Below are 27,832 nucleotides of genomic sequence, written 5' to 3' on the forward strand. Positions count from 1 at the left end.
CTTATCAGATTGGCTAGCATGACAGAAAAGGAAAAGGACAAATACTGGAGGAAATGTGAAAAAATACAGTCACTTATATGCTGTTAGTGGAGTTGTAAACTGGTCTAATCATCTCCAGTAACAATTTAGAACTTTTCCCAAAAGGCAATAAAACTGCATATTCACTTTGATCTAGACATACTACTATTAGTTCTGTATCCCAAAGAAAACCATAATAAAAGGGAAAAGGATCTACATCATGTTGTTGTTCAGTCATTTCTGTTTTATCCAACCCCATTTGGAATTTTCTTGGCTAAGATATTAGAGTTGTTTGCATTTCTTCTCCAGCTCATTTTATAGATGAGGAAACTAAGGAAAACAGGTGAAGTGACTTGCCCAGAATCCCACAGCTAGGAAGTGTCTAAGGCTGGATTTGAACTCAAGTCTTCCTCACTCCAGTTGTAGCAGTACTTTTTGAGGTAACAAAGAAATGAAAATTGCAAGGATGCTCATCACTTGGGAATGGCTAAACAAGTTGTGGTATATAATTATGATGGGATACTCTTGTGCTATAAGAAATGGCTATCCTGATGGTTTCAAAAATACCTGGGAAAACTTCTAAGAACTGACGTAAAATGAAGTGAGCAGAATTAGGAGAACGTTATATACAATAACAGCAATATTGTAATGTTGATCAATTGTGAATGACTTAGCTATTCTGATTAAGACAGTGATCCAAGTCAATTCCAGAAGACCTGAACAATGAAAAAAATACTCCCCCCCTCCAGAGAGAGAACTAATGAACTCTAGTTTTATCTAGTATGTCTTCCCTTTCTAATCCTGTTGGTGGCTGTTAATATTGTTGTTCAGTTGTTTTCAGTCCTATCTGACTCTTTGTAATCCTATTTGGGGTTTTCTTCGCAAAGACACTGGAGGCCAAATTATAACTAAAAAGATGAGAATTCCTGACTCCAGGTGCAGCATTCTCTCTACTGTACCATCTGGATGCCTGGTGGCTTTTAATACCTGAACTCTTTCTTTCTGGCTACTTGAATTACTTTTTTCTTTAACTTGAAAGTTCTGGATTTTTACTCCAAAGTTCCTGGGAACTTTAATGATGGGTTTTTGTGGCACTAATGACTGATTTCACTAAGTGACTACATATTCTCTTTGTCCTTTGTCCTAGTTGTATAGATAGGAAAGTTGCATTCAGGTTTTGAAATATGGTAGTTAGACTTTATATGATTAAGGTTTTCAGTTTGTCCACCAGTTCTTAGATCATGTCTCCTTGACCACTTTTCCAAATCAGTTGCTTCTGATAAGAGATGGTCTTACTTTTTCTGATTTTACTGAAATCATTTGATTTTGTTTCAGTTTTTCTTGTTTACAGTCACCTGTTTCTGCCTTGTCCAATATGATTTTTCAAAGCATATATTATGTTCAAAGCATATGTTTCAAAGTGTGTTTTTATAGTTTCCCTACAAAACTGTTTATATTGTTCCCATTTTTTCCATTCTGGATCTTTCATTTCCTTTCTAATTTGTCTAGAACTTTCTTTTCACATATATGATCATGAAAAAACATCAATTTTGCCTCATTTCTTTCAGGATTTCTAGCAGACCTTGGGGCAACTCTATGATTTTATTTGTGGTTATGGATTTGGAATTACTTTCTTTTTCTGGCTCTATGTCCAAGAATTTGGCTGTAGATTATTTCTTTATCATTGGTAGGGGTTTTTATGCTTACTTTTTTTTTTTTTTTTTTGCTGAGCCAATTGGGGTTGAGTGACAGAGTAATACAGCCAGGAAGTGTTAAGTGTCTGAGGTCAGATTTGAACTCAGGTTCTCCTGACTTCAGGTCTGGTGCTCTATCCACTGTGCCACCTAGGTATCCCATGCTTACTCATTTTCTTAACTTAATTAGCACTTTGGTGTGGAGATAGGTTCTGTGTACTTGGGATAAATTGTGGGCCTTCTTTGGTACTGGTCTGTGCTAATTTGACTCTATATCTTAAATACCTCAGGAGTGAATGACTAGCATTCTTCAATGATGTAGTATGCTAGATAGCTCCAGCAGGAGGAGTGTGGGATAGTCTGAACCAGTGAGCCCACTGATCATTTGATGCCCTTTCAATTTGGGACTAGTTTGATGTCAGATATACACCTACAGACTTAAGATATCCTTAGCTAGACTACAGACTGGCCTTTAGCCTTTCTGCCTATAGTTTCAAACTCTAGCTTTCTCTGGCTTGGTGCTGGTCTCTGAATTAGGCAGCTTCCATAAACTGTTTTCAGGCCAGTCTTTTCTGTGTGGATCCCTTCCCTATTACCTAAGTTTTTAGCTGTCTTTTTGTACAGATCTGAGCTGGCAAAATGCATTACTTTTTCTTTGGAATTTTTGACCATTCTTTGATTATTCCTCAACCCTGTGCTCTATTTTTATTCTTGTTAAAAACTGTTGTAAGAGCTATACTTTTCTGTTTTTACTCACTTTTGCATATTGAGGATGACTCCACCTTTTCAATTCAATTAATTCAATAATTAATTCTCTCTTTTATACCTCACCATCTTTTGCTCATTCCCATTTTTTTAGCGTACACTGAACCCGATTCCCTTTGAATAGCTACATCCCTGGCCACTTTTTTCACTACTGATTGGAATGCTTCTTGCTTTCCACTGCCATTTCCAGATTCTCCTTCTATCAACACCACTAAGCAATCAATTATTTTATGAAATTCACTCAGTTAAATTTGCGATCCTTTTGGAATACACGGGAGAGCTATTGGAATACATGGGAACCACCCGATAGTGGCTGCTGGAGATCTAACCCAGAATGGATCTCCACTTGTGAGATGATGATACAAGGAGACTGAGAATTAGTTGCTGTTCTCTAACCTCTTCCTGAGAGGCTGTTGTATTTTCTGACCTCTCTCCTTTTCCCTCTGCCTCCAATTTATCTCATTCCCAGTCTGCAATACCTGTGTCAGCAAAGGCTGCCCTGCAACTCCTTATGATCCACAGCTGTGGAGGCTCTCCCTTAATACCACCCAATCAAGATTCCTATAGCTCTTTATCTACTGATTCCCGGGATACTGTCTATCCTTTCAAAATGACTTCAGCCTTCATCTCTAAAGCAAATCCTTCCTTCATACTAAGTGTCTTCAGCATGCATATGATGTTTCCTCAAATATTCTAACTTCATAATTTTCTAATCTGGTCATTTCCCATGCCTTGCTCCTTTCTTCACCTCAGCTATATATGAGGGTCATATCCTTGCCAACCCTTACAAATGAAACATGTTCAAGAACTCTGAAATTTTTTTTATCTAATCTTTTTTTAGATCTATTTCTGTGTCTTAGTTCTCTCAAAACTACTTCTTATCCACACCATGATCTTTTATCTCTCTGGACATATCTTTTATGTAGCAACATATGTATGTATTAATCCTTCTGTATTAGATTGCAAGTCTCTTGATAGGGACATTTTTATTTTTGATTTTTTGTTGTTGTTTGTGTTCCTAGCAATTAGTACATTGCTTGGCATGTAAATTTTTTTTTTTTAACAAATCCATGCTAATTGATTGTTTGACTAATTTGTTAGGAGTTGTGCAGTAATGGGATCAAAGATACAGTTAGAGAATTTAGCATTATGGAACAGTAGGTACTTCTCTTCAACTTTGACAAACTAACATTTAAACCGTTACCTTGTTTTTCTGTTATGAAGTCAGGAAGGTTATGTTTTATTTAGAGCAGTAGTCCTTTTTTTGTGTTGTGATATTGCCATCTTGTGGCATTTTTGGACATTTCCATAAAAGTTCTTTTAAGAGTTCAAGGCTATGTTATAAATTGCATATGAGGAATGTTATTTTATTTTATCACATTTATATATTTTTGTGGATTATTAAATAAGCTAGAGGAGGAAGTGGCAAATCACTTCAGTACTTTTGCCCAGAAAACTTCAAATGAGACCACTGATTTAGACAGTGAACTGTCTAGCTGACAGCTAAAGTCTAGAAATTCATTTCCATCTGGACATTATATTTTCCTCCTAAGCAGTATAAATACTGAACTCTTATTCCAACACATTGACTGTGGTGCAGAAGTGACCTTGTATCTTCAAGGGTTATATCAGCAGAGAACAAACTCTTGCAGATCCTAATGAGCTGAAAAGCATACTCCTGACAATGAATTATTATCTAATAACCATCTTAATATGAAAAGGTTTATTACCAGAAGATAGCTTCCAGGGTATTATATTTTTAATTATATTAAGGCATGTAACTATATATGATGATAATATAATCATAACGGATGGAGTTAGTACTCACACTATTGAAATGGACTTTTTGAATTATCCAGGTGTAGTCAGTATACCAGTAAATTTATTCAGCCATTCTCCAATTGATGGGCATCCACTCAGTTTCCAGTTTTTGGCCACTACAAAGAAGGCTGCCACAAACATTCTTGCACATACAGGCCCCTTTCCCTTCTTTAAAATCTCTTTGGGATATAAGCCGGTGAACACAGCTAAACAATCTAAAAATAATTTGCCCTAGAAGGGCTTTTAACTAAATATATAAGAATCCAAGATGATCTTAAGAAGTTTTCTACTTTTGGAACTTACAAAGAAAGCTGATGGTTGATTTGCTAGTGATTTGGAACAGTTCTGAATTTATCACATCTGTGTTTCCTTAACTATACATAATTGTACTTCATAAAATCAGTGAACTAACCCTTCCTTTTGCACATAAAAAACAAACTCAAAATAAAAGATTTGCTTGAAGTCATATAGCTAGTTGGTGGTAAAGCTAACATTAAAGCCCATTTCTACTGATTACTAGGTAAGTAATGGGTAGTTGAGAACAATTTGTTCTACAGCTATGAAATTGGCTGAAGCAGATGCTATGGAGAATATAGCTATCAAATACAGCTATCAAAGATGCCAAGTTCATCCACTGAATTCTATGTTATCATTGGTCATCTTGATTTTTGTCTTGCCACTGCACTTTGATAATTTAGGGAGGCAGGGTGAGACTGATGACATTGTGCAATGCTACCTTAAATTCAACTCAAATACATGTTATAACCTCAACTTCATGATATCATTGCTCTTTTTCAGAAATGAATAATAATGAATAAAAATGAATGAATAAAACAAGTACTTTTTCTATTATAAAATACTATGTCTAAGTATAATCATTTAAAATAGAATATTCTTTAATGGTTATGTTTTATTATTTTACTGACTTTTTAACTTTATTAAAAGCATATTTGAATGGAACAGTGTCAGTCATATCCATAGGAATCTTAGCTATTTAAGCCATAAGTTAAAATCAAAGTTATTAGTGTCTTCTTTACTGGCAGTTCACTCTAATTCCAGGCCAAATAAATAAGAGTAAATAAATTGTATTGTAAATCCAAGGAAAAAATGGACCAACATATTCCTTTATATATAAACCAAATGATATACTAATTATAAGTCATGGTTTTGTTTTTAAAACAATTTTAGTAGGCAATATTTAGTGCTGCCTGGTAATAATTTTTTAAAGAAATAATCTCTAATTGCCTTCATTATCTATTTTAAACTAGACAGTCTCCATTAATATATAGTACTGAGACTTTAGTAATAGCTTCAAAGAAATAGGCAATTATTTCACCTAAGCCCATCCTCAAATCAGGAACTTAAATGAGTTATTTTTATTCTAACAAAAATATAATTTATTACATACTCTCTTTTAAGGTTGCTAAAAATTTGCAAATTACTCTTCAGCATATTCACATTTTCACTAAGTTTATAAGAACTAATAATAGTAACTACAAATTGCCATTTGTTCCTATTTAGTTGAAATGTAAAATTCTAATACCTTTCCAAATAATAACTTTTTTGAGTGTGTGTTATGGCAAAAGTATGATTTGTACCATTTAACCATGTACTTTTCCCAATAATCCTGTGCCAACAATTATATGCTTAGGAAATACTTTCTAAAAATGCAATTAGATGTTATTAAATATCTATTATATGAAGTATAGACATATTAACTAAGCATTTTAAACATAAAAGTTTTATATGTTTTATATAATTTTATATGTTGACCCATTACCATATTTATTAACCCATTGAGTTAAATTTTTCATTCCCTTTAGCTTAGGACTTACAAGTGAGGCATTTGAATCTTTTGCAATATTTTAAGAATGAGTTCTTGATATTATTCTTATGCTTTGTTGATTTTTTTTTTTTTTTTTAGCTTGTAGGAGCCAATGGAGTTTTGAATATCAATGGGAAACTCCGTCTTCAACTATACTGTCCACCACCTAGGATTAGATCACAGTTAAATGTCGTTAAGGTTTTTGAATGGTGGTCAAAATGTCCAAGGATTCGTTATCCATCAACATTATATGTGACCATAAAAGGTCTGAAACTTCCTGATCATGTAAGTTATTTTGTTTTTAGTATTTAATAGAATTATAAATCAATTATATAATAAAAAGTTAAAAGTAAGCAGATTTTTCAGAGTAAGAGTCTTTTAGATGATTAAATCATAGCTTTTTTTAGAACTAAGAGAAGCATTCATTATCTGGGAAACATGGACCAGGAGGTAGTTATCTATAGTAATTGCAAAAGTCTGAGTGGTTTGAAGTTTGGGGTTTAGCTTTATTATGAGACAGTTTGCTGAAGTATTTTTTAATTATGAGAATAGACCAAAACTCTACAATGTTAAATGGATTTATGATTTTAGTAATTTGAAAATCCTTCAAGATCATATAGATTATCAGCCAGCAGTGCCTGACTATAATGTTTGCCTGTAAGAGAGGGTCCACTCAGAATATTGTGGGGTGGCTTTCTTGTACCCCCTTCATATTACAAAAATAATGGTGTAAACTATGGAATCTTTCTTGATATAATTATGTGAATGCCCCTTTCCTCTCCCTATTTATTTCTGTTACAATATTTTTATATCACTTCCCTATCACAATGCCATCTTTATAAGTTATATTTTTCTCACTTCCACCATGTCTCCTTATATTAGCAATGGAGAGCCTAAACTTTTGCTTCTCTTGTTTTTTAAAAAAAAATTAGTCTGGGGGCAGTGAGGTGGCTTGGGGGCAGTGAGGTGTTTTGGGGGGCAGCAAGGTGGCATAGTGGATAGAGAAGCAGCTCTGAAGTCAGGAGGACCTGAGTTCACATCTAGCCTCAGACACTTAACACTTCCTTGCTGTGTGACCTTGGGCAAGTCACTTAACCCCAGTTGCCCCAGCCAAAAAAAAAAAAAAGTCTGATGACAGTCATTATGACAGTATTTTTCTGTTAATTTGGTTAGTCAGTCATCGAGTATTTACATGTGCTAGGAACTCTGCTAAGCACTGGTCATACATGGAAAAGCTAATAGTTATGAAAAGCAAACAATTTTGTCCTTGTCTTCAAGAAGCTCCCATCCTAATGCAGGAAACAATATATAAATATGAGGACACATATAAAATGCATATAGAGTGGATGACTGTAATCTCACAGAGAAAAGTGAGGATAATAGGAAAAGGGAGGAAGTAGAACCTGGGAAAGACCTTATACAAAAGGGGAAATTTGAATTGGGTCTTGAAGGAAGCCAGGGAAGCTAAGAAGGGTCAGAATGTTTCAAGTATGGAGACACACAGGATCAAGGCATAGACAGGGAATGAAGTGTTCTATGCTAGGAGTAAAGCCACTGAAAGCTGAATTAGAGAGTACATGGAGGGGGGTAAAAGTGTGAGAAGAATGAACAGGTCTGAAAGAGTAAGATTCTGATGAGCTTTTTTTCCTCAATAGTGTTTTAATTTTCTAATTTACAAGTAAAGATAGTTTTCAACATTCAATCTTCTAAGATTTTGAATTCTAATTTTTTTCTCCCTTCCACCCTTACCTTCTCTCTTCCCAAGACAGTAGGCAATCTAAAGCATGTTTATTCCTTTAAAATATTTCCATATTTTTCATGTTGTGAAAGAAAAATCAGACCAAAGGCGAAAAACCATTAGAAAAAAAGCAAATAAAAAGATGAAAATACTATGTTTCAATCCACATTCAGTCTCCATAGTTCTCTTTCTTGATGGGAAGGCAGTTTCCATCCCAAGTCTATTGGAATTGTCCTGGATAACTGCATTGCTGAAAAGAGCTAAGTCTATCACATTTGATCATCATATAGATAAGTCCTGTTCTTGTATACAATATTCTCTTGGCCCAATTCACTCTGAAGAACTTTAAATGATAAACTGAGTACTTTATGTTTGATCCTGGAGATAATAGGAGGAGCCACTGGAGTTTGCTAAATAATGGAGTGACAGATTCTAAGTTGCACTTTAGGAAAACTCTTTGGCAGCTGAGAGGAGGGTAGATTGGAATGGAGAGAGATTTGAGGCAGGAAGATCAACTAGGAAGCTATTACAGTAATTCATTCAGAGGTGATGAGGATCTGTACTAAAATTAGATCTGTGTGACAAATGGAAATATATAAGAGATGTTGTTAAAATAGAAACAAGATTTGACAACAGATTGGATATGTTAGGTAAATATTAGTGAGGAATAGAGAGTAGCATTGAGGTTTTCCTTCCTAGGTGACTGGAAAGATGATGGTACTAAAATGCTTGCAATAATAGTTTTAAAAGTATAACAATATTCTATAGTTTAATACACCCTATTGTTTGTCCTTCATTCTCAGAGGACTATGACATCAATAAGGTGATGTCATGACTTGCAAGTGAATTTAATTTAATTGAGGCAGCACTGTGCAAAGTCACCAGCCTCTCTCCTCTGGAGTCATCTGAACCTAGTGGCAAGATTTAGGATGACAAGATGGCCCTGAATGCAATGGGAAATCTTGTCCTCTTTGAAGCTGTTTTCCAGGTCTCAGTTTGACTCAGGCAAAACCTATTCAGTGATTAAGGCTAGGTAAGAAATAATTTATTGTTTAATGTAAATTTTGATCACTGGAACTTAGCAAGAAAACTTAGGGTTTATTGGCTACACTTATTTCTTAAGAATCATGCCTTAAACCCAAATCACTTTGGCTCTTATAGATCCAAGGCCAAACCTCACTTGTTTGGGCCCCATTGACTTGGAGTGAATGTAAATGGCAATTGTTTCTGTTTTGGCTAGAGATTTCAAGGGTCTTCTCCTCCCAGATTGCTTTTTTTTTAAAAAAACTAGGTAAAAAAGGACATTCTTTGCTAATTTCTTACATATCCTTAGTCACTAATATGTCCTTATTAATTAAAATTAAATGATATTGTACAATATGGTTGCACAGGAATAATTTACAAATGTTTCTATTTCAAGACGTTGATTCTGAAATGAAATTAGGAAATCTACATACATAATACAGGATAAAATTATTCCTGAAGACTAATTACAATAAATTACAAATTTTACCAATATTAGTAAATGTAATTCCAGAGTATTGTTTCTCTTTTCTTTTTTTTTTTTTTTTTTTTATAGATAGCCTTTTATTTACAGGTTATATGTATGGGTAACTTTACAGCATTGACAGTTGCCAAACCTCTTGTTCCAATTTTTCCCTTCCTTTCCCCCATCCCCTCCCCCAGATGGCAGGATGACCAGTAGATGTTAAATATACTAAAATATAAATTAGATACGCAATAAGTATACATGACCAAACCATTATTTTGCTGTACAAAAAGAATCGGACTCTGAAATATTGTATAATTAGCCTGTGAAGGAAATCAAAAATGCAGGTGGACAAAAATATAGGGATTGGGAATTCAATGTAATGGTTTTTAGTCATCTCCCAGAATTCTTTCGCTGGGCGTAGCTGGTTCAGTTCATTACTGCTCCATTGGAACTGATTTGGTTCATCTCATTGCTGAGGATGGCCAAGTCCATCAGAATTGGTCATCATATAGTATTGTAGCTGAAGTATATAATGATCTCTTGGCCCTGCTCGTTTCACTCAGCATCAGTTCGAGTAAGTCTCTCCAGGCCTCTCTGAAATCATCCTGTTGGTTATTTCTTACAGAACAATAATATTCAGGGTATTGTTTCTCAACTGACCCCAAGTAACCGAGAAAAAAAGAACCAAAAGCTTGTCAATGTGTGAGAAGAGTAGGATTTTCTCAAGGTTAAGAATTTCCTGTAATATCATATCCTTTGGGTATAGATATTGATAGAAGATGGTAAGAATTAAATACTTATTAGGTAGGGAAGCCCAGAAATGGAAATCTTTCTTTTTAATATTAATGTGTATAAAAAAATACCAGTATTTCAAAGTTTTAAAAGGACTATCATGAAAGAAGTGCCATACCTTTTTGTTGTATTTGTATTTATTTGTGAAATTTTCTGTAAGATAAAAATATAAAAAGTCAACTGGTTCAAGTACTAACATTTGCAAATTTATCCCCATGTTTATTGTTCTTAGATCTTAAAATACTTTGTGTGATCTAAATATGGATTTTACAGAATTGTTATATCTAATTAATTGTAGGTAGATCCTTCTTTTCGTTCTATGATGGCACTTCAGCAGGAACAAGGTAGTACATCATATTGTGAACTTCAAAAGGAGACAAGCAAAGGAGGTAATGAACCAGTTGTAGAAGAAAAAGAAATAATAAAGTGGTCAAAGTTGCCTGGGCAGGTGAGATATTTCAATAATATCAAATTCGTTTATATTTTGATGTTCTACAAATTTATTTCAAGGTATGGAAGATAATTCAGATATTTCCACATGGGTGATTGTTTGCTTATTAAATTTGAAGCTTATTCAATCTAGCTAGGCAACAAATACAGAAACTGTGTTTTTCTGATAAGTCCTGTTAGAAGTGTAGTCCACTTTTTTGCTTAGTTGGAAATGCTCTCAGATCTTGGTTCTTCAATTTGTGTTGACTTCTCCATCAATCGTGCTCCCAAACTCCTAATATTAGTGAGGTGATGATCTTGATCATGTATCAAGAGAGAATGTAGAATGTATAAAGATATTGAAACATGATAATTATTCTTGTCAGTCACTTGATTGATTCCTAGTATTGAGGCATATGGAGCCAATGTGATAATTTTTTTATTAAAGCTTTTTATTTACAAAGCATATGCACGGGTAATTTTTCAACATTGACCTTTGCAACGCCTTTTTATTCCAAATTATCCCTTCCTTCCCCCCATCCCCTCCCCTAGAAAGCAGGTAGTCCAATACATGTTAAATATATTAAAAATATATGTTAAATCCAATATATGTACACATATTTTATACAGTTATCTTGCTGCACAAGAAAAATTGGATCAAGAAGGAAAAAAAACTGGGAAAGAAAACAAAATGCAAGCAAATAACAACAGAGAGAGTGAGAATGCTATGTTGTGGTCCACACTCAGTTCCCACAGTCCTCTCTCTGGGTAGAGATGGTTTCTTCATCATTGAACAATTGGAATTAGTTTGAATCATCTCATTGTTGAAGAGAGCCATGTCCAGCAGAATTGATATTGTATAGTCTTCTTGTTGAAATGTTTAATGATCTCCTGGTTCTATTCGTTTCACTTAGCATAATTCATGTAAGTCTCTCCAGGCCTCTCTGAAATCATCCTGCTGGTTGTTTCTTTCAGAACAATAATATTCCATAACATTCATATAGCATAACTTACTCAACCATTCTCCAATTGATGGGCATCCATTCAATTTCCAGTTTCTAGCACTACAGAGAGAGCTGCCACAAACATTTTTTGCACATGTGCGTCCCTTTCTCTCCTTTAAGATCTCTTTGGGATATAAGCCCAGTAGTAACACTGCTGGATCAAAGGATATACACAGTTTGATAACTTTTTGAGCATAGTTCCAAATTGCTTTTTAGAATGGTTAGATCCATTCAAAGTTCCACCAACAATGTATCAGTGTCCCAGCTTTTTCACATCCCCTCCAACATTCATCATTATCTTTTCCTATCATCTTAGTCAATCTGAGAGGTATGTAGTGGTGTCTCAGAGTTGTCTTAATTTGCATTTCTCTGATCAATAATGATTTGGAGCACCTTTTCCTATGACTACCAATAGTTTCAATTTCTTCATCTGAAAATTGTTCATATCCTTTGACCATTTGTCAATTGGAGAATGGCTTGATTTCTTATAAATTTGAGTCAGTTCTCTATATATTTTGGAAATGAGGCCTTTATCAGAATCTTTCAATGTAAAAATGTTTTCTCAGTTTATTGCTTCCCTTCTAATCTTGTCTGCATTAGTTTTGTTTTCACAAAAACTTTTTAACTTAATATAATTAAAATTATCTATTTTGTGATCAGTAATGATCTCTAGTTCTTCTTTAGTCACAAATTCTTTCCTCCACAACAGATATGAGAGGTAAACTATCCTATGTTCTAATATGTTTATAATATCATTCTTTATGTCTAGATCATGAACCCATTTTGACCTTATCTTGGTATATGGTGTTAGATGTGGGTCAATGCCTACTTTTTGCCATACTAGTTTTCAATTTTCCCAGTGGTTTTTGTTAAATAGTGAATTTTTATTCCAAAAGCTGGGGTCCTTGGGTTGGTCAAATACTAGATTGCTACAGTCATTGACTGTTTTGTCCTGTGAGCTTAACCTATTCTACTGATCAACTACTCTGTTTCTTAGCCAGTACCAAATGGTTTTGATGACCGCTACGTTATAATATAGTTTTAGATTTTGTACAACTAGGCCACCTTCATTTGCTTTTTTGTTTTCATTAATTCCTTTGAAATTCTTGACTTTTTGCTCTTCAGATGAATTTTATTATTATTATTATTTCTAGGCCAGTATAATAGTTACTTGGGAGTTTGATTGGTATAGCACTAAATAAGTAGATTAGTTTAGGTAGTATTGTCATCTTTATTATATTCACTCAACTTGATATTTTTTCAATTGATTAGATATGACTTTATTTGTGTATAAAGTGTTTTGTAGTTTTGCTCATATAGTTACTGACTTTCCCTTGGCAGATAGCTGTCAATAGTATAAAATATTTGGGAATCTATTTTAAATGGAATTTCTCTTTGTATCTCTTGCTGTTGGGTTTTGTTAGTGATGCATAAAAATGCTGATGATTTATGTGGAGTTATTTTGTATTCTGCAACTTTGCTAAAGTTGTAAATTATTTCTAATAGTTTTTTAGTTGATTCTCTAGGGTTCTCTAAGTATACCATCATATCATCTGCAAAGTGATAAGTTGGTTTCCTCATTACCTATTCTAATTCCTTTAATCTCTTTTTCTTCTCTTATTGCCAAAGCTAGTATTTCTAGTGCGATATTGAATAGTAATGATGTTAGTGGGTAAAATTTTGTTTTACCTTGATCTTATTGGGAATGGTTCCAGTTTATCCCCATTACATATGATGCTTGCTGATGGTTTTAAATAGATGCTACTGACTATTTTATTAAAAAGTCCATTTTATTCCTATACTTTCTAGTGTTTTTAATAAGAATGGGTATTGGATTTTATCAGCTGCTTTTTCTGCATCTCTTGAGATAATCATATTTTTTTGTTAATTTGGTTATTGATAAAGTCAATTATGCCAATAATTTTTCTAACATTGAACCAGCCCTGTATTCCTGATATAAATACTATTTGGTCATAGTGTATTATTCTGGGGATGATTTTCTGAAATCTCTTTGCTAATATTTTATTTAAGATTTTTGCATCAATATTCATTAGGGAGATTGGTCTATAATTTTCTTTTTCTGTTTTCTTCCTACCTGGTTTAGGTATCAGTACCCTGTCTATGTCATAAAAGGAATTAGGTAGGAGTCCTTCATTCCCTATTTTTTTCAAATAGTTTGTATAGTATTGGAATTAATTGTTCTCTAATTGTTTGGTAGAATTCACATGTAAACCCATCTGGTCTGGGGATTTTTTTTTTAGGGAGTTGATTAATAGCTTGTTCTATTTCTTTTCTGAAATAGGACTATTTAAGCAATTTACTTTCTCCTCTGGTAATCTAGACAATGTATATTTTTGTAGGTATTCCTCCATTTCACTTAGCTTATCAAATTTATTGGCATAAAGGTGGGCAAAGCAACTCCTAATTGTTGCTCTAATTTCCTCTTCATTAGTGGAAAGTTTTCCCTTTTCATTTTTAAGATCAACAATTTTATTTTTCTCTTTCCTTTTTCTAACCAAATTTAAGGTTTATCTCTTTTTTTTCATAAAACCAAATTTTAGTTTTATTTATTAAATAGTTTTTTTTTACTTTCAGTTTTACATGTGATCTAGTATTCTTTCTCTGAGACAAATCTGATGAGAGTAAGATGTACACAATGTTTGTCACCCTCCTTTCTTTCCCTCAATTATAATAGGTTCTCTTTGCCTATTCCTTAAATGTAATTTCCTTCATTTTACCTCCACTTTCCTTTTTTTTCCAGTACAATCCTCTTTCCATCTCTAGTTTCTTTTATAACAGTAAAATCAGATTATACATGTACTCTCTATGTATACCCATAACAGAAATACAGTTCTCAAGAGTTCTTTTCTTTTTACTTTTTTATGCTTCTCCTGAGTTCTATATTTTGGAGGTCAAATTTTTTATTTAGCTCTGGTTTTTTCATCAGAAATAAATGAAATTCCCCTGTTTCATTGCATGTCCTTCTTCTTCCCTGAAAGAAAATGCTCAGTTTAGTGAGGTAGTTTATTCTTGACTGTATGCCAAGTTCTTTTGCTTTTTAGAATATCAGGTTCCAGGCTCTTTGATCCTTTAAGGTGGAAGATGCTAGATCCTGGATAAAACTTATTGTGATTCTTTAGTATTGGAATTGTTTTTTCTGGCTGCTTGTAATATTTTTTCTTTGATCTGATAGTTCTGGAATTTAGTCACAATATTCCTTGGAGTTTTAATTTTGGGGTCTCTTTCAGGAAGTGTTTGGTGAATTCTTTCAGTGGTTATTTTATCATCTGATCTTAGGACATCTGGGCAGTTTGCTTTGATGATTTCCTGAAAAATAATGTATAGGCTCTTTTTTTCATGATCTGGTTTTAAGGGAATCCAATAATTCTTAGATTGTCTCTCCTAAATCTATTTTCCAGGTCATTTGTGTTCCCAATTTGGTATTTTACATTTTTTTCTATTTTTTCATTTTTTTTTTTTTTTGGTTTTGCTTGATTGATTCTTGTCTCATTGAGTCATTCATTTTCATTTGTTCAATGCTGAATTTTAGTGATTTATTTTCTTCATTTACTTTTTTTTACTTCTTTTTGTATTTGTCCAATTGAATTTTTAAATGAGTTGTTTTGTTCTATGGAATTTTTTTTTCCATTTCACAAATTCTCTTTTTTAAGGAGTTATTTACTTTTTCTATTTCACAAATTTTGTTTTTCTGGGAGTTGTTTTCTTTTTCCATTTTATCAAATCTCCCTTTTAATGAGTTATATGCCTTTTTCAAACCCTCTTGCAAAGTTTTCATTTCCTTTCCCCATTTTTCTTATAGCTCTCTTTTAAGATCCTTTTTAATTTCTTCTAGGCAGAGCCTTTTGTGATGGATACCAGTTTATATTACCTTTTGGGGCTTCATCTGGAGATATTCTGCTTTTAATTTCCTTACCATAAAAACTGTCTATGGTTAGAGTTCTTTTTTGGTTTTTTTGGGTTTTTTTCATCATTATTATTATTTTTAAGTTTAGGTTTGTTTTTAGGGCAAGGGAGTTTGCAAGCTTCCTCTACAAGTGGCTGTGGCTGCACTGAGTCCAAGCTGACTCACTCTGGTACTGGGTGGGCGTGGCCAGGTCAAGTGAGATTCTGGCATTTTGGAGGTTCACTATTTACCTTTTGTGTTTGTAATGGATGTTTTATAACTTCTCTGCTGAACTATTGGTTTTTAACTAGAGCAGAATAGCCAACACTGCTATACATTATTCCCAGTAGATTCTCTCCTATGCAGAGACCACAGCGCCCTGGGTCTGGGCTGTCTGTTTTGGCATCTGTTCTCAGCCTGCTTGTGCTTGGCCCGCCTCCCTCTGGACCTATTGAAACAGACCTTTTCTGGGGATATTTCAAATTATCTTCTTCTGGTAATTTGTTTCACTCCCAATATTCATAGATGCTACCAGTCCAGAACTCATTTATAGGCTGGATTTGCTAATTAGTCTGAGGATTGTAGGAGGTCAGAAAGAAAAGTGTGTCCTCTCTGCCATCTTAGCTCTGCCCCCCCATGTGGCATTTTTTAAATTGACTATACATATTTTTAATGGATTTTGTTTTTCTTGCTTTCTGTTTGGGGATGAGGGAATAGCTGGGAAGAAGAGAGTTTAGAATTGAAAATAAAATTGAATTATAAAAAAATAAAGACTAATACAGAGTAGCAAGTGATGGCAGCAAGAATACAATAAAAATATAATTCAACTTGAAAAGGAAAGAACACAAGGACAGCTAGGTGGCACAGTGCATAGAACCCCAGTCCTGAAGTCAGGAGGACCCGAGTTCAAATTTGGCTTCAGACATTTAACACTTCCTAGCTATGTGACCCTGGGGAAGTCACTTAACTCCAATTGCCTGAGGAAAAAAGAAAGGAAAGGAAAGAACATTTTCATATGGAATTGAGGCAGGTTTCATGGAGGAGGAGATGCCCAAAGTAAGACTTAAAGTGTTAAATATATATTGGATTCCTTGCCTCTAGGGGAGGGGGAAAGGAGGAAGGGAGAGAAAAAAATTGAAACACAAGGTTTTGCAAGGATGAATGTTGAAAATTATCCATATGTATATAAAATAAAAAGCTTTAATTTAAAAAATCTCAAAAAAAGAAAAAAATTGTTAGAATAATATTTAGGCAACATCTAGGACGCCTCTCTAAAAGTTAGAGATTTGGAACTGAATTCATGAAAAATATGTATATCCAATAGGGTTGGATCCATATGCTTACGAATTATCAGCTTTGAGATATTTTAAGAAGTTATCATCAAGGCAGACACTAACATTTATTAAATATTGGGGTGATCACTGAACCTATGGGAATGGAAGAATTCACCAACAAGAAGAATTTAGAAAGAAGTAGAGGACAGGGCCTTAATGGACTCTCACAGTTGAGAGGAACGAAGATAATTTTTCAGCCATTTCCAACAAAAATGACTGAGAGCAATCAGACAGATAAAGAGAACCAAGAGAAGACCTAGCATGGAAAGCAAGAAAAGAGTCAGTACTGAGGAATAGAGAGTAGTTGTCTATGTTGATTGGCATCAAGAAAAAGTGAAGGAAAATGAAGAATGTGGACAAACCTATCAGAACTAGCAGTGGAAATGGTTATTGTTGCTCATTTAGAGAGCAGTCTTAGAAGTCTTAGGGACGAGAATCAGATGTTGAGAAGAGCCCACAGAGGCAGGAAGTAGACTACATGTTCCCAGGACTGCAGTGAAAAAGGGGAGAGTTGAGACAATCTTTTGTAAGCAAGCAGGGTCAAGGAAAGTTTTCAGGTTTTTTTTTGTTTGTTTGTTTGTTTGTTTTGTTTTCTTAATGAATAGGGAGACCTGAGTAAAATTTTAGGCAGTCAGGAAAGAGCCCAGGAGTTGGGGGAAAAGTGAAGAATGGGGATAATTTTAGGGCAATCTTCCAAAGGAGAGAATGTAATCAAGGACAGCAGTGCAGGCAAAGAGAGAAGTCACCTCTGTGGTTGGAAAGAAAAGAAGAATGGGCAAAAATATATTTTGGGGTATGAAGAAAGGAAATTTTGGATGACCCAGTCATATAAAGCTGAAGTCAAGGTTACAGAAAGATAAGTGAGTGGAGTTAGGACTTTGAGGAGAGATTATATGAATTTAAGCAGCTCTTACAAGAAATGAATATAACAATTATGCCTTAGTGGGGATCTATTTGAGGTTAGAAGACATGAATTTGGACCAATCGCCATGGTTTCATAACTCAGTCAGTATTCTCTGTCTCCACAGTATAAGTAAGTGAGACAAATGATATTAGGAATTCATGGTTGAGTGTTAGTAGCAGTTGAAGAACCAAGAGATAAGGAATTTAGGAAATTTAAGTATTGAAGATAATACCTTGAACTACTTAAATATGATATAATAAGTCAGTCATGCATTTATTCAACATCTTTTTTCAGGCACAATACTAAGTTTTGCGGATAAAAAAAAGGGTGGGAGAGGGAGAGAATCCCTACTCTTAAGGAATTCTAGAATTAATGGGGTAGATATTATGCATAAGACTTTGTACATATAGAGTATAAACAGAGTATAGACAGAGTAGATTGGAGATAATCTCAGAGGGAAGGCTCTTTTGGGGAAGGCTTTTTGTTGAACGTGGTACTTTAGCTAGATCTGAAGGAAGCCAAGGAAATTGGAAGGTGGAGATGAAGAAGGTTAGAGTACCAGACTTGGAGGAAATCCAGTGAAAATGCATGATTAGGGATGTAGGGTTGTGTGTAAGGAACAACAAGGCAGCCAGTTTCAAAGGCTCACAGAGTATGTTTCAGGGTGTAAGATATGAGAAGTCTGCAAGGTAAGAAGGAAACAGGTTATGGAGAACGTTAAAAGACAGAATTTTTTATAGGCAATTGGTTGCCACTGGAGTTGACTGAACAAGTTGTCACTGAAGCCAGAACAGGAGTTAGAAGAATAGGGATTATCACTAAGGGCCCTTCCAACTCCACATCTTTGATCCAGTGATCATAGTATATGCATATAAGAAATCCTCCTGGTAACCTAGTTTTGTAACCTAAGTGTCATCCTCAAGTCTTTCTTCACATTCACTTCACACAATCACACTTGACAATTTTGAGTCTATCTTCAAAACTTGTTGTTTCCACTCACATTGCTGCCATCTTGTTTCAGGCTTTCATTATCTCACCAGGCTTCTTGCTCTTCTTGTCTTACACTTTTTCCCACTTGAATCCATCCTCTTTTCAGCTACCAAAGGGATCTTCTGAAAGTGACGGTCTGACTGTCACACACTCAATAAACTTCAATTTTCCTTATTCTCTCCAGGATCAAATATAAAATACTCTAAATCTATTTAACAACCTGCCCCCTTTTTAACCTTTCCAGTGCTCTTATATTTTACTCCTCTCGACTGTGGTGATTGAATGTGGATCACAATGTAGTAGTTTCACTTTTTTTGTTGTTGTTTGCATTTTGTTTTCTTTCTTTTTTTTTTCCTTTTTGGTCTGATTTTTCTTGTTCAACATGATAATTGCAGAAATATCTATAGAAGAATTGTACATATTTAACATATTGGATTACTTGCCTTCTAAGGGAGGGGATAGGGAGAATAGAAGGAGAAAAAAATCGGAACGCAAGGTATTGTAAGGTTGAATTTGAAAACTATCTATTCATTTGTTTGAAAATCAAAAGCTTTATGTTAAAAAAAAAAAAAAGAAAAAATATTTTACTCCTCTACAAGTATTCTGTAGTCCATTGACTCACCATCTCAATAATACAGTGATCTAAGACATTTCAAATGACTTATGATGAAAATTTCATATACCTTCAGAGAAAGAATTGATGTCTACCAACTGAAGCATACAGTTTTTCACTTTTTTTTTGTTCAAGTCTTGCACAAGATAAATATGTAAATGTTTTAGGTGAGTGCACTTGTATAAACTATATTAGATTGCTTACCATCTCAGGGAGGAAAAAGGGAAGAAGGAAGGTATAAAATTTGCAACTCAAAACTTAAAAAAAATAAAACAAATGTCAAAAAAAATTTTACATATAATTGGGGAAAATAAAATATTACTAAAAATAATTCAATAGTAAATAAAATTATCATTTAGCCATCATAGATGTTTTATTTACCTAATTTTGTGTGGGAAATTGTATTCAATAGGTTTGCCGTATCCCAAACAAGCACCTGTTTTCACTGCATACAGGAGACCGAGGATGTTTCTGTATAAATTTCTCCCAGAATGGAAGAATGTTAGCAGCAGCATGTGCAGGCCATGATGGGTATCCCGTTATTTGTAAGTTGTAAACTTGTATGTTTCATCTGAATTTTTTAATGGTCTTTTGGAGGGTACTAAAAAGAAGCACTTAAAATTATTTTGAGATTAAAAAAAAAATCAATTGCCTAAAATATAATAGCATTAGACATGTAATATGTACCACTTGAGAATTTTAAAATAATAATTTTGGCTAGAAGACATATTACAGCAGTAACTTTGCCAATTCAAATTTGCTGGAATATTCCACTTTTCAATACATTTATGATATTGACTTGATTAATGAATCTATTAGCAAATGTTGATTATCAATTATGTGCCAAGTATTTGGGATACATGTATAAAGATTGATTGAGGCAATCCCTCTTCCCAAGGACTTTCATATTAATGGGGCAGAACATATATAATTCAATATATACTACACAAATGTGAAATGAATAAGTATACATATACATAAGTATGTACATATATGCATAAGTAATTTATGACAAAGTAGTTTGAGAGAGAGGGAACTAGGGATTAGGGTGACTTCATGCAGAAGAAGGTTCTTGAGCCTGCACATTAAAGGAGGGACTTTATGAATCCAATCGCAGAGAGAGAAGATATGGAGTATCACATGTAAAAAGCTGGAAAACCAGTTTGAGTGAATTACAGAATGTAGAAGGGGGAGTCTCTTCCAGGGCATCCAATAGAAGAATAGGTTGAAGCCAAATTATGTAGGACAAGCTAATCAGAAAGAATAGGAAGCCATTGAAGAAAATTGAATGGGGTAATCATATGGTCAGTTGTGGACTAAAGGGACATTACTTTGGCCCTTTGTGGATAGATTGATTAGGGGAGAGTCTTGAGACCATAAGACCAGTTGTTGCAGTAGGCTTAGAGAACCGATGAGAGCCTGAATTAAGGTGGCAGCTGTGGGAGTAGAGAGAAGAGGTCAGATAGGGAAAATACACATTAGCATGAAATGGGCAAATAGCTCATCCTGTTGTAATTCAACTATGTGGTTTAAATTATTTAAAGTAGTGTTGTTTTTATTATATGAATCATTAGGTGAGAGTGGATGTTTATAAACTTTTCAGGTAATATAGCAGAGATGAAACTGAAATTTTTCATTTTGGGGATATATTTTAGAATAATATTGCACTATTTTAGCTTGATCAATTTCTAATCCTGTCAATTTCTAATCAGCATTAAAGATTTATATTTTAGTATATATGTTTAGTAATATTTTAACAAAATATTAAAGATTAATATTTTGAGAATAATTAAAATTTATTGGAACATGAAATTTAAGTGAAATATTTCTAGGTCATGCACTCTAAGCACAGTTTTCCCTCAGGGTTCTATTCTAGGACCTCTTCCCTTCTTCCTCACTATTTACTTCACTTGGTGATCTCATCAGTTCCTATTTTTAAAATTATCTTTGATGATGATCATCAAATCTACCAGTACTATCCAAACACCTGCTGCTCTCCAGTCTTCTATCTCCAAGTGCCTTTGATACATCTCAGACTGGATGTATAGTAGACATCTTGACCTGCATCATTCTCCAAGTCTATATTTCCTATTACTGTAGAGGGCAAGAACATCCTCCAGATCCCTCAGGTTCACAACTTAGGAGTCAGTCTGAATTCCTCACCCTTGATATATGAGCTATTGCCAAAGCCTGTGGATTTTACCTTTACATCTCTCCAATACCCCTTTAACACTGCTGTTACTTTGGGACAGACCCTCATCACATCATGCCTGGATTATTTCAGTAGCCTGCTGATGGGTCTCACCTCAAGCCTCTTTCCACTCCAATTCATCTTCATCAGTCACCAAAGTGATTTCCTTCTTCACTCCTAATGGCTCCCTGCTGCTTCCAGGATCAAATCTAAAACGCTCATTTGGTGTTCAGAGCCCTTCATGACCAAGCCCCTCTCTTATCTTTCTAGTATTCTTATGCATTACTCCCCAACACATACTCTGATCTAGTAACACTGGCTTCCTGGTTTTTCTATGAATAAGACACCCCATTTTCAGTCTCTGGTCATTTTCTCTGTTTGTCCCCCATGCCTAGAATGTTCTTCCTCCTCATCTCCACTAATGGCTCTCCTGGTTTCCTTCAATTCCCAACTAAAATCTCATCTTCATCAAGAAATCTTTCCCAGCCTTTCGGTTTTAGTGCCCTCTTCCTCTCTATTATTTCCTAATTATCCTATATATTTATCATTTGTACATATTTGTCTATTTGTGTCTCTTCATGAGATGGTGAGAACTTCTTAATGATCAGGATTGTTGTTTGCTTTTTACTTACTCACTTCCTCTGCATTCCAGCCATACTGGTCCATTTCATGATTCCTCAAACACCAAGCTCTATCTTCTCTCTGTTTTATATTATCTATTCTTGCCTCTGGGAGTGCCTAATGCCTTTTGGACTTAACTCTAGCATCATCCTGTTTATGAAACCCTTCCTGTACTCCCTCTTCCCATCTATGAGAGCACAAAACTCCATTGTATTTATTTTGCATATGATCTGTAAATATATATATATATATATATATATAAGTATATATGTATGTGTTGTCTCCCCCATTAGAATAGAAATTCCTTGAGGGCAAACTCAGGATTGCTTTGCTTTTGTCTTTGTATCCTTAGTGTTTTACCCTCTGACTAGAATTAATAAGCACTTGATAAATGTTGTTGATTGATTGTGTAATGTTTAAATGTAGTAATAAGATCAGTGGATAATGGGAAATTATTGTTACTTCCAAGCTCAAAAAAGAAAACCTTAAGAAGCAAAGTTGTGTGACCTGAAAATTCCAAATGAAACTTTCTGCATTAAAAATTGAAATGTAAAGTTCTTAACCATTGTCCCTCTTCTAAGGGCTCAGCCACTTGAAGGATTATACCCCAGAATGGCTGTTTTGAGGCAGCTGAGTTGTCCAGTGCATCTTGATCTGCAGTCAGAAAGCCCGAGCTCATAACCAGCCTCATACACTTACTAGTTGTAACACTTAAGTGAAACACTTTAACTCTGCTCCAGTTTCCTCATCTGTAAAATGCAGATAATAGCACTCCCTAGAATTATTGTGATGATTAAGTGAGATATATGTGAAGCCCTATATAAATTTTAGCTATTATTATTAAGATAAGAATTATTTATATAACAGAAAAAGAAGCAGGGTCAGATATGAGAACTAGAATTAGAATTATATAAATTACTTTAAATATGTACTTAAAACATGTACATATTTTACATAACTACATTCCAGAAAATTTTACTGTAATGCAGAATTTTATTTTATCATTATAACTATCATTATAAAATTAGAGGAAAACACTGAGAGACAAAAAATTCCCCAACAGACTGAAATACCAAGTTTGATGACACTATAGCACACCAAAAAATTGTGCCCACAGCATAAACCACTCTATAGTACTACACTCTTAAGACTTATACTCCCTGGACCGCAATCTGATTTTTCTGTGCTTCTCCTTCTTGCTGATCCTCAGTTTCCTTATCTATAACATGGTGATGACAATTTTCTAATAACCTAAAGATCTAAACAGAACAATTTATGCAAAAACACTTAGTAGATTCCATATTAGAGAGATCCCAGTGCAAATAACTAGACTCTCTTTTTGTTTAATTATTTGTAATAGGATCTCTTTTCTATGCAGCCGAGTAAGTATTTTTACAAAAGTTGTTCTATTTGATCCTTAGACCTTGGCAAAACAGGTTATTATAAAATTGTTGTCACCGTGTTACAGAGAAGGAAACTGAGCCCTGGAGCTCATAATATTATGAAAGTAGTGGAGATGGTGTACATAGTATGGTCTTCAAAGTTCTCATAAGGTTTTTCTCAATATACTATGATCCTTTAATGTGCATTTTATTGTTATACAATACTCTGTGAATAGCTTATTCACTAATTTTTAAATTTTTTTTCTTTAGTATATGAAATCCCTTCAGGACATTACTTGAGAGAACTTTGTGGTCACCTCAATATTGTTTATGATCTTTGCTGGTCAAAAGATGATCAGCATCTCCTTACTGCATCCTCTGATAGTACCGTCAGGTTAGTATAAGTCCATGAGCCTGGCTACCTGAGCCCCAGAACTTTTCCTCTCTAACACATTACCTCCTATAAACTCTTTGCTTTATATTAAGAATACAATATAGGGTTTAGTTTCATATAATATAATGTTTATCATTTCTATTTTGAGAAGGATGAGTGAATTTCAGTTGTCATTTTATTAGTATAATAAACTCTTGCTTAGGAAAACTCTCTATTGATCCCTTACTATTCAGCATTTATAGTCTTAGAGTTGGCCACTGTACTTACTTTAAGTGACTTGTCCAAAGTCACACAGCCAGTATGTGGCACAGGTGGAGCCTATGCCCATGTCTTCCTGGTTCTAAAACTATGTTTCTATTTACTCTACCATGCTGCTGCTTGTCTAGCTCTTTACAAGTTCTTATTAATTCATTGAGCTACATCTCTCTGTTCAAAAGCAGACAAGCTAGAAAAACACTTAGAAGGTACATTTGGATAATGAACTAGTTATAACTCTTAAGAAGTCAATGATATTAAAAGTCATAATTTGATGTTCACTGGATTTAGCTATAGAATTCATGTCAGATTTAGTCTCTATTTTCTCTTAATTATTTTGAAGACATGTATATTTGGGGTTCTGTGAGTAATGAGAAAAAACTTTTTGTATTTACATTTGAACCTTAATATATGTGTTTGTACATATGTATGTAGATATGTATGTAAAATAAAATCTCATTTTTCCTTCTAGAATGTGGAAAATTGAAAGTCAAAGTAGATCTGCTGTAAAGGTTTTCCCTCATCCATCATTTGTCTATACAGCCAAATTCCACCCAGTTGCAGGATACTTGGTAGTTACAGGATGTTATGATTCTGTGATAAGAGTATGGAATGGAAAAGTGAAAGAAGTTCATGGTCAGTTATTACAAGAATTTGATGGCCACAAAAGTTTTATCAACTCTCTCTGTTTTGACACTGAAGGTATGTAGAATACAAACTATAGATTGTCCTCTCTATCAGAGTTTTAAAAATTTTTTTTCAATCAAGACATTTTTTCACCTGAGAGATTTTTATGAGACCCTGGGTATAAAGGTATATAAAATAGGCACATAAGTTAAACAGTTACTGTTAATAAATAATACATTTATTTAAAAACAATTTTTTTGTTTTTTTACCTTTTATTAAAAATGAAAGCAAATTTGCTTAATAATGAGATGGATGTGCTTAATTTTTTACATAAAGAATTAAATCATGGGGAAATATTTGATACCTTTTACTGTTGCCAAATTTTTCATAAACCCCATGTTTAGTTATGTGACCCCATGTAGGGTTGCTATTCACAGTTTTAATAAGTTTTGCTCTGTATTACAAAGGATAGCTACACAAAATGAAGATTTTTCTCTTTTCCTTATTGTAATTTCTTATAAATCTCAACTTCTCGTTATACTTTTTTATACTTAACAGGTTGTTGTGTGAATCAATGAGGTAATTGATGTAAAGCCCTTTGCAAATGTTAAAGTACTGTGTAAATGTCAATTATTACCATTTTATTATTGTTATTATTCTTGTCATCTTTTTGATTAAAATAGCAATAGTCCTGTCACAAGTTATTGTCCTTCTGTTCTTATTTGATAGTTTACATTTTGTGAATGGTTGCAGAAATGGATAAAACAGCTCCTTTTTGCAATTGAATAAGAAATTCAATTTCATATGAGAAATTTAATTTCATATCTTCTAGATTCACTGAAAACATCTTTGAAATAACTCCTATAGCAGGCAGGTAACGAGGATGATATGACCCTCATTCTGGTCCCATGTGCTTTTGATTTATTCTAGAAGGTTTTAAGTCTACCAAACTTGAGTATTAAGCATTTTATGTGATTGCATCTATTTTTAGAAGTCTCTCAATATTTTATGAATTATTATTACTCTTGGGCTATGTTGGGCAATACTTTTTTTCAATGTTAATATGGTTCCAATATAATGTGTTTATTGAATTCTTAATAATATTTTGAGACATATATTTGTAAGAGGCAGATTTGTTGTAAGTTATTTTATGTTATATGTTGTCTGTTATTTTATAAAAGCTATTGAGTTTTTGGTATTCAGTCGAACATGACTGAAATGACAACCACGATAACAATCATTAGATGGGGAGTAGCTGAGGAAATTGTAGTATATGAATGGAATGGAATATTTTTTAAATGACAAATATGGCAGATTAGACAGATTAGGAGAAAGGTGGGAAAACTTGTACAAATTAATGCAGAGTAAAATGAGCAGGACCAAGAAACCAATTTATATGAGGAAAGCAGCACTAATATGAAACAAATCAACTTTGGAGCCCTTGAAACTTTTAATTGAAACTACAAGCAATGCTGATTTTAAAAGAATGATGACTTGACAGAAATGTGGTGGACATGGGATGAAGTGTTACATGTAAAGATTCAAATATGGCTAGAATATTCTTTTTTTTTTTTTTTTTTTTTTTTTGCTCAGCAATAAATATTTTTATAAGGAAAGGCAGCTAGGAGAGGATGACAAGCTGGTGGATAATGATAAATAAAAAAAATCATGAATAAAAATAATTTATTTAAAAGAACTGAAGAAAACAAATACAACAGCTTTATTACTATTCTGTTATAGATATTTGGAGAGAGAACAATTCTTAAAAAAACAAATTGAACATAAGCTCAGTTTGCTATAGAAGTCTCTTATTACACACTGAAATGCTTGAGTTAATTATTAAGTCCTACATAAAGGAAGAAAGAAGATTATATTTGTTCTGCTTAGTCCTAGACAAGAAAAGAAATAGAGATGGTTGGAAGAAAGAAAGAGTCAAATTTTGGCTCTGTGTGCCCGGTGCTTGGCACATAGTAGGTGCTTAATAAATTTTTACTAGTTTATTGAGGAAAAACTTTCTAACAACTTTAGCTCTCCACAAATTAAATAGGATATATTGTAGAGTAATGAGCTCTCATAGTGTTTCAAATGGAAACTTGATGTGACCATTTTGGGGTGATGTTTCCCCCTTGGGAAAAGAGGTTGGATTAGATGATGACTGTCTCCTTCTAACTTGAGATACTGTGCTTCCATCTCAGATGCCATTTCTTCTACTAAGCCTTCCCTGATTCACTTTACTGAGATGTTACATAGATTTGGTTTTACTGTTCTGTAATAAGACTTTTAATATAATGTTGCATACTATTATTGTTATCCCCTTACTAGACTGTAAGCTTATTGAAGACCATAAATGTGCCTTTGGTGTTTTGGGTTTTTTTTTTTGGTGTTTTTCATAAAGCTTGGGAAAATCATTTATATATTACTGACTACTTAATGAATAAAAATGAATTTTTGTTAATTATTGATTATTTGATATTTGTAAATATATATATATATATATATATATATATATTTTTTTTTTTTCCCTCCACAGGACTTCATATGTACTCAGGAGACAGTTCAGGATTGATTATTGTTTGGAATACCTTGGTCAGAGAAAATGAACAACATCCAGTTCGACTTTGGAACATAAATAAGGTTGTAAAGTAACATTTAAAATTTTAATTTCATTGAGGAGGCAAAATTGTAAACAATGCTAGACAATTTTCTCTTTTCAGGTTAACAATACATATGCCTATTATATTGGGAAGTTAAATTCCCTTGAATATCTTCCTAATATTTTACAAGTGACTGATAAATATAAACGATGATTCACTGAAGATGTTCTAGATATTAGTCAGTCTTTTAGGTCTTATATATAGAGAAAATATTTACATGAATTTTGAACTCCAGTTTATAATTTTTTCACTTTTAAAATTATTATTATAGAATATTGAATTTCTTGCTTCTCCCTTTTTATCTTGACTCTGTAAAGGTTCGATTTACATTGTCAGTGGTTTGTCAGCCATTCTGTATGTAGTTATATTAATTATGTAGTTATAA

General features: G+C 33.6%; 1 protein-coding gene across 6 annotated transcripts in view; it reads left to right on the forward strand.

Annotated features, from left to right (window-relative positions):
* The window catches only part of AHI1 (Abelson helper integration site 1), a 225,303-nt gene that overhangs the window by 28,835 nt on the left and 168,636 nt on the right, over positions 1-27,832 (forward strand). For all 6 annotated transcript variants that reach the window (XM_031964226.1, XM_031964225.1, XM_031964227.1 and 3 more), the window contains exons 9-14: positions 6,223-6,408; positions 10,444-10,593; positions 19,736-19,868; positions 23,788-23,911; positions 24,639-24,868; positions 27,324-27,427. In XM_031964226.1, the coding sequence (XP_031820086.1) occupies positions 6,223-6,408; positions 10,444-10,593; positions 19,736-19,868; positions 23,788-23,911; positions 24,639-24,868; positions 27,324-27,427 (927 nt within the window). The remainder of the gene's footprint in view (positions 1-6,222; positions 6,409-10,443; positions 10,594-19,735; positions 19,869-23,787; positions 23,912-24,638; positions 24,869-27,323; positions 27,428-27,832) is intronic.

This window comes from Sarcophilus harrisii, chromosome 4, assembly GCF_902635505.1.
Source record: "Sarcophilus harrisii chromosome 4, mSarHar1.11, whole genome shotgun sequence".
NCBI lineage: Eukaryota > Metazoa > Chordata > Mammalia > Dasyuromorphia > Dasyuridae > Sarcophilus > Sarcophilus harrisii.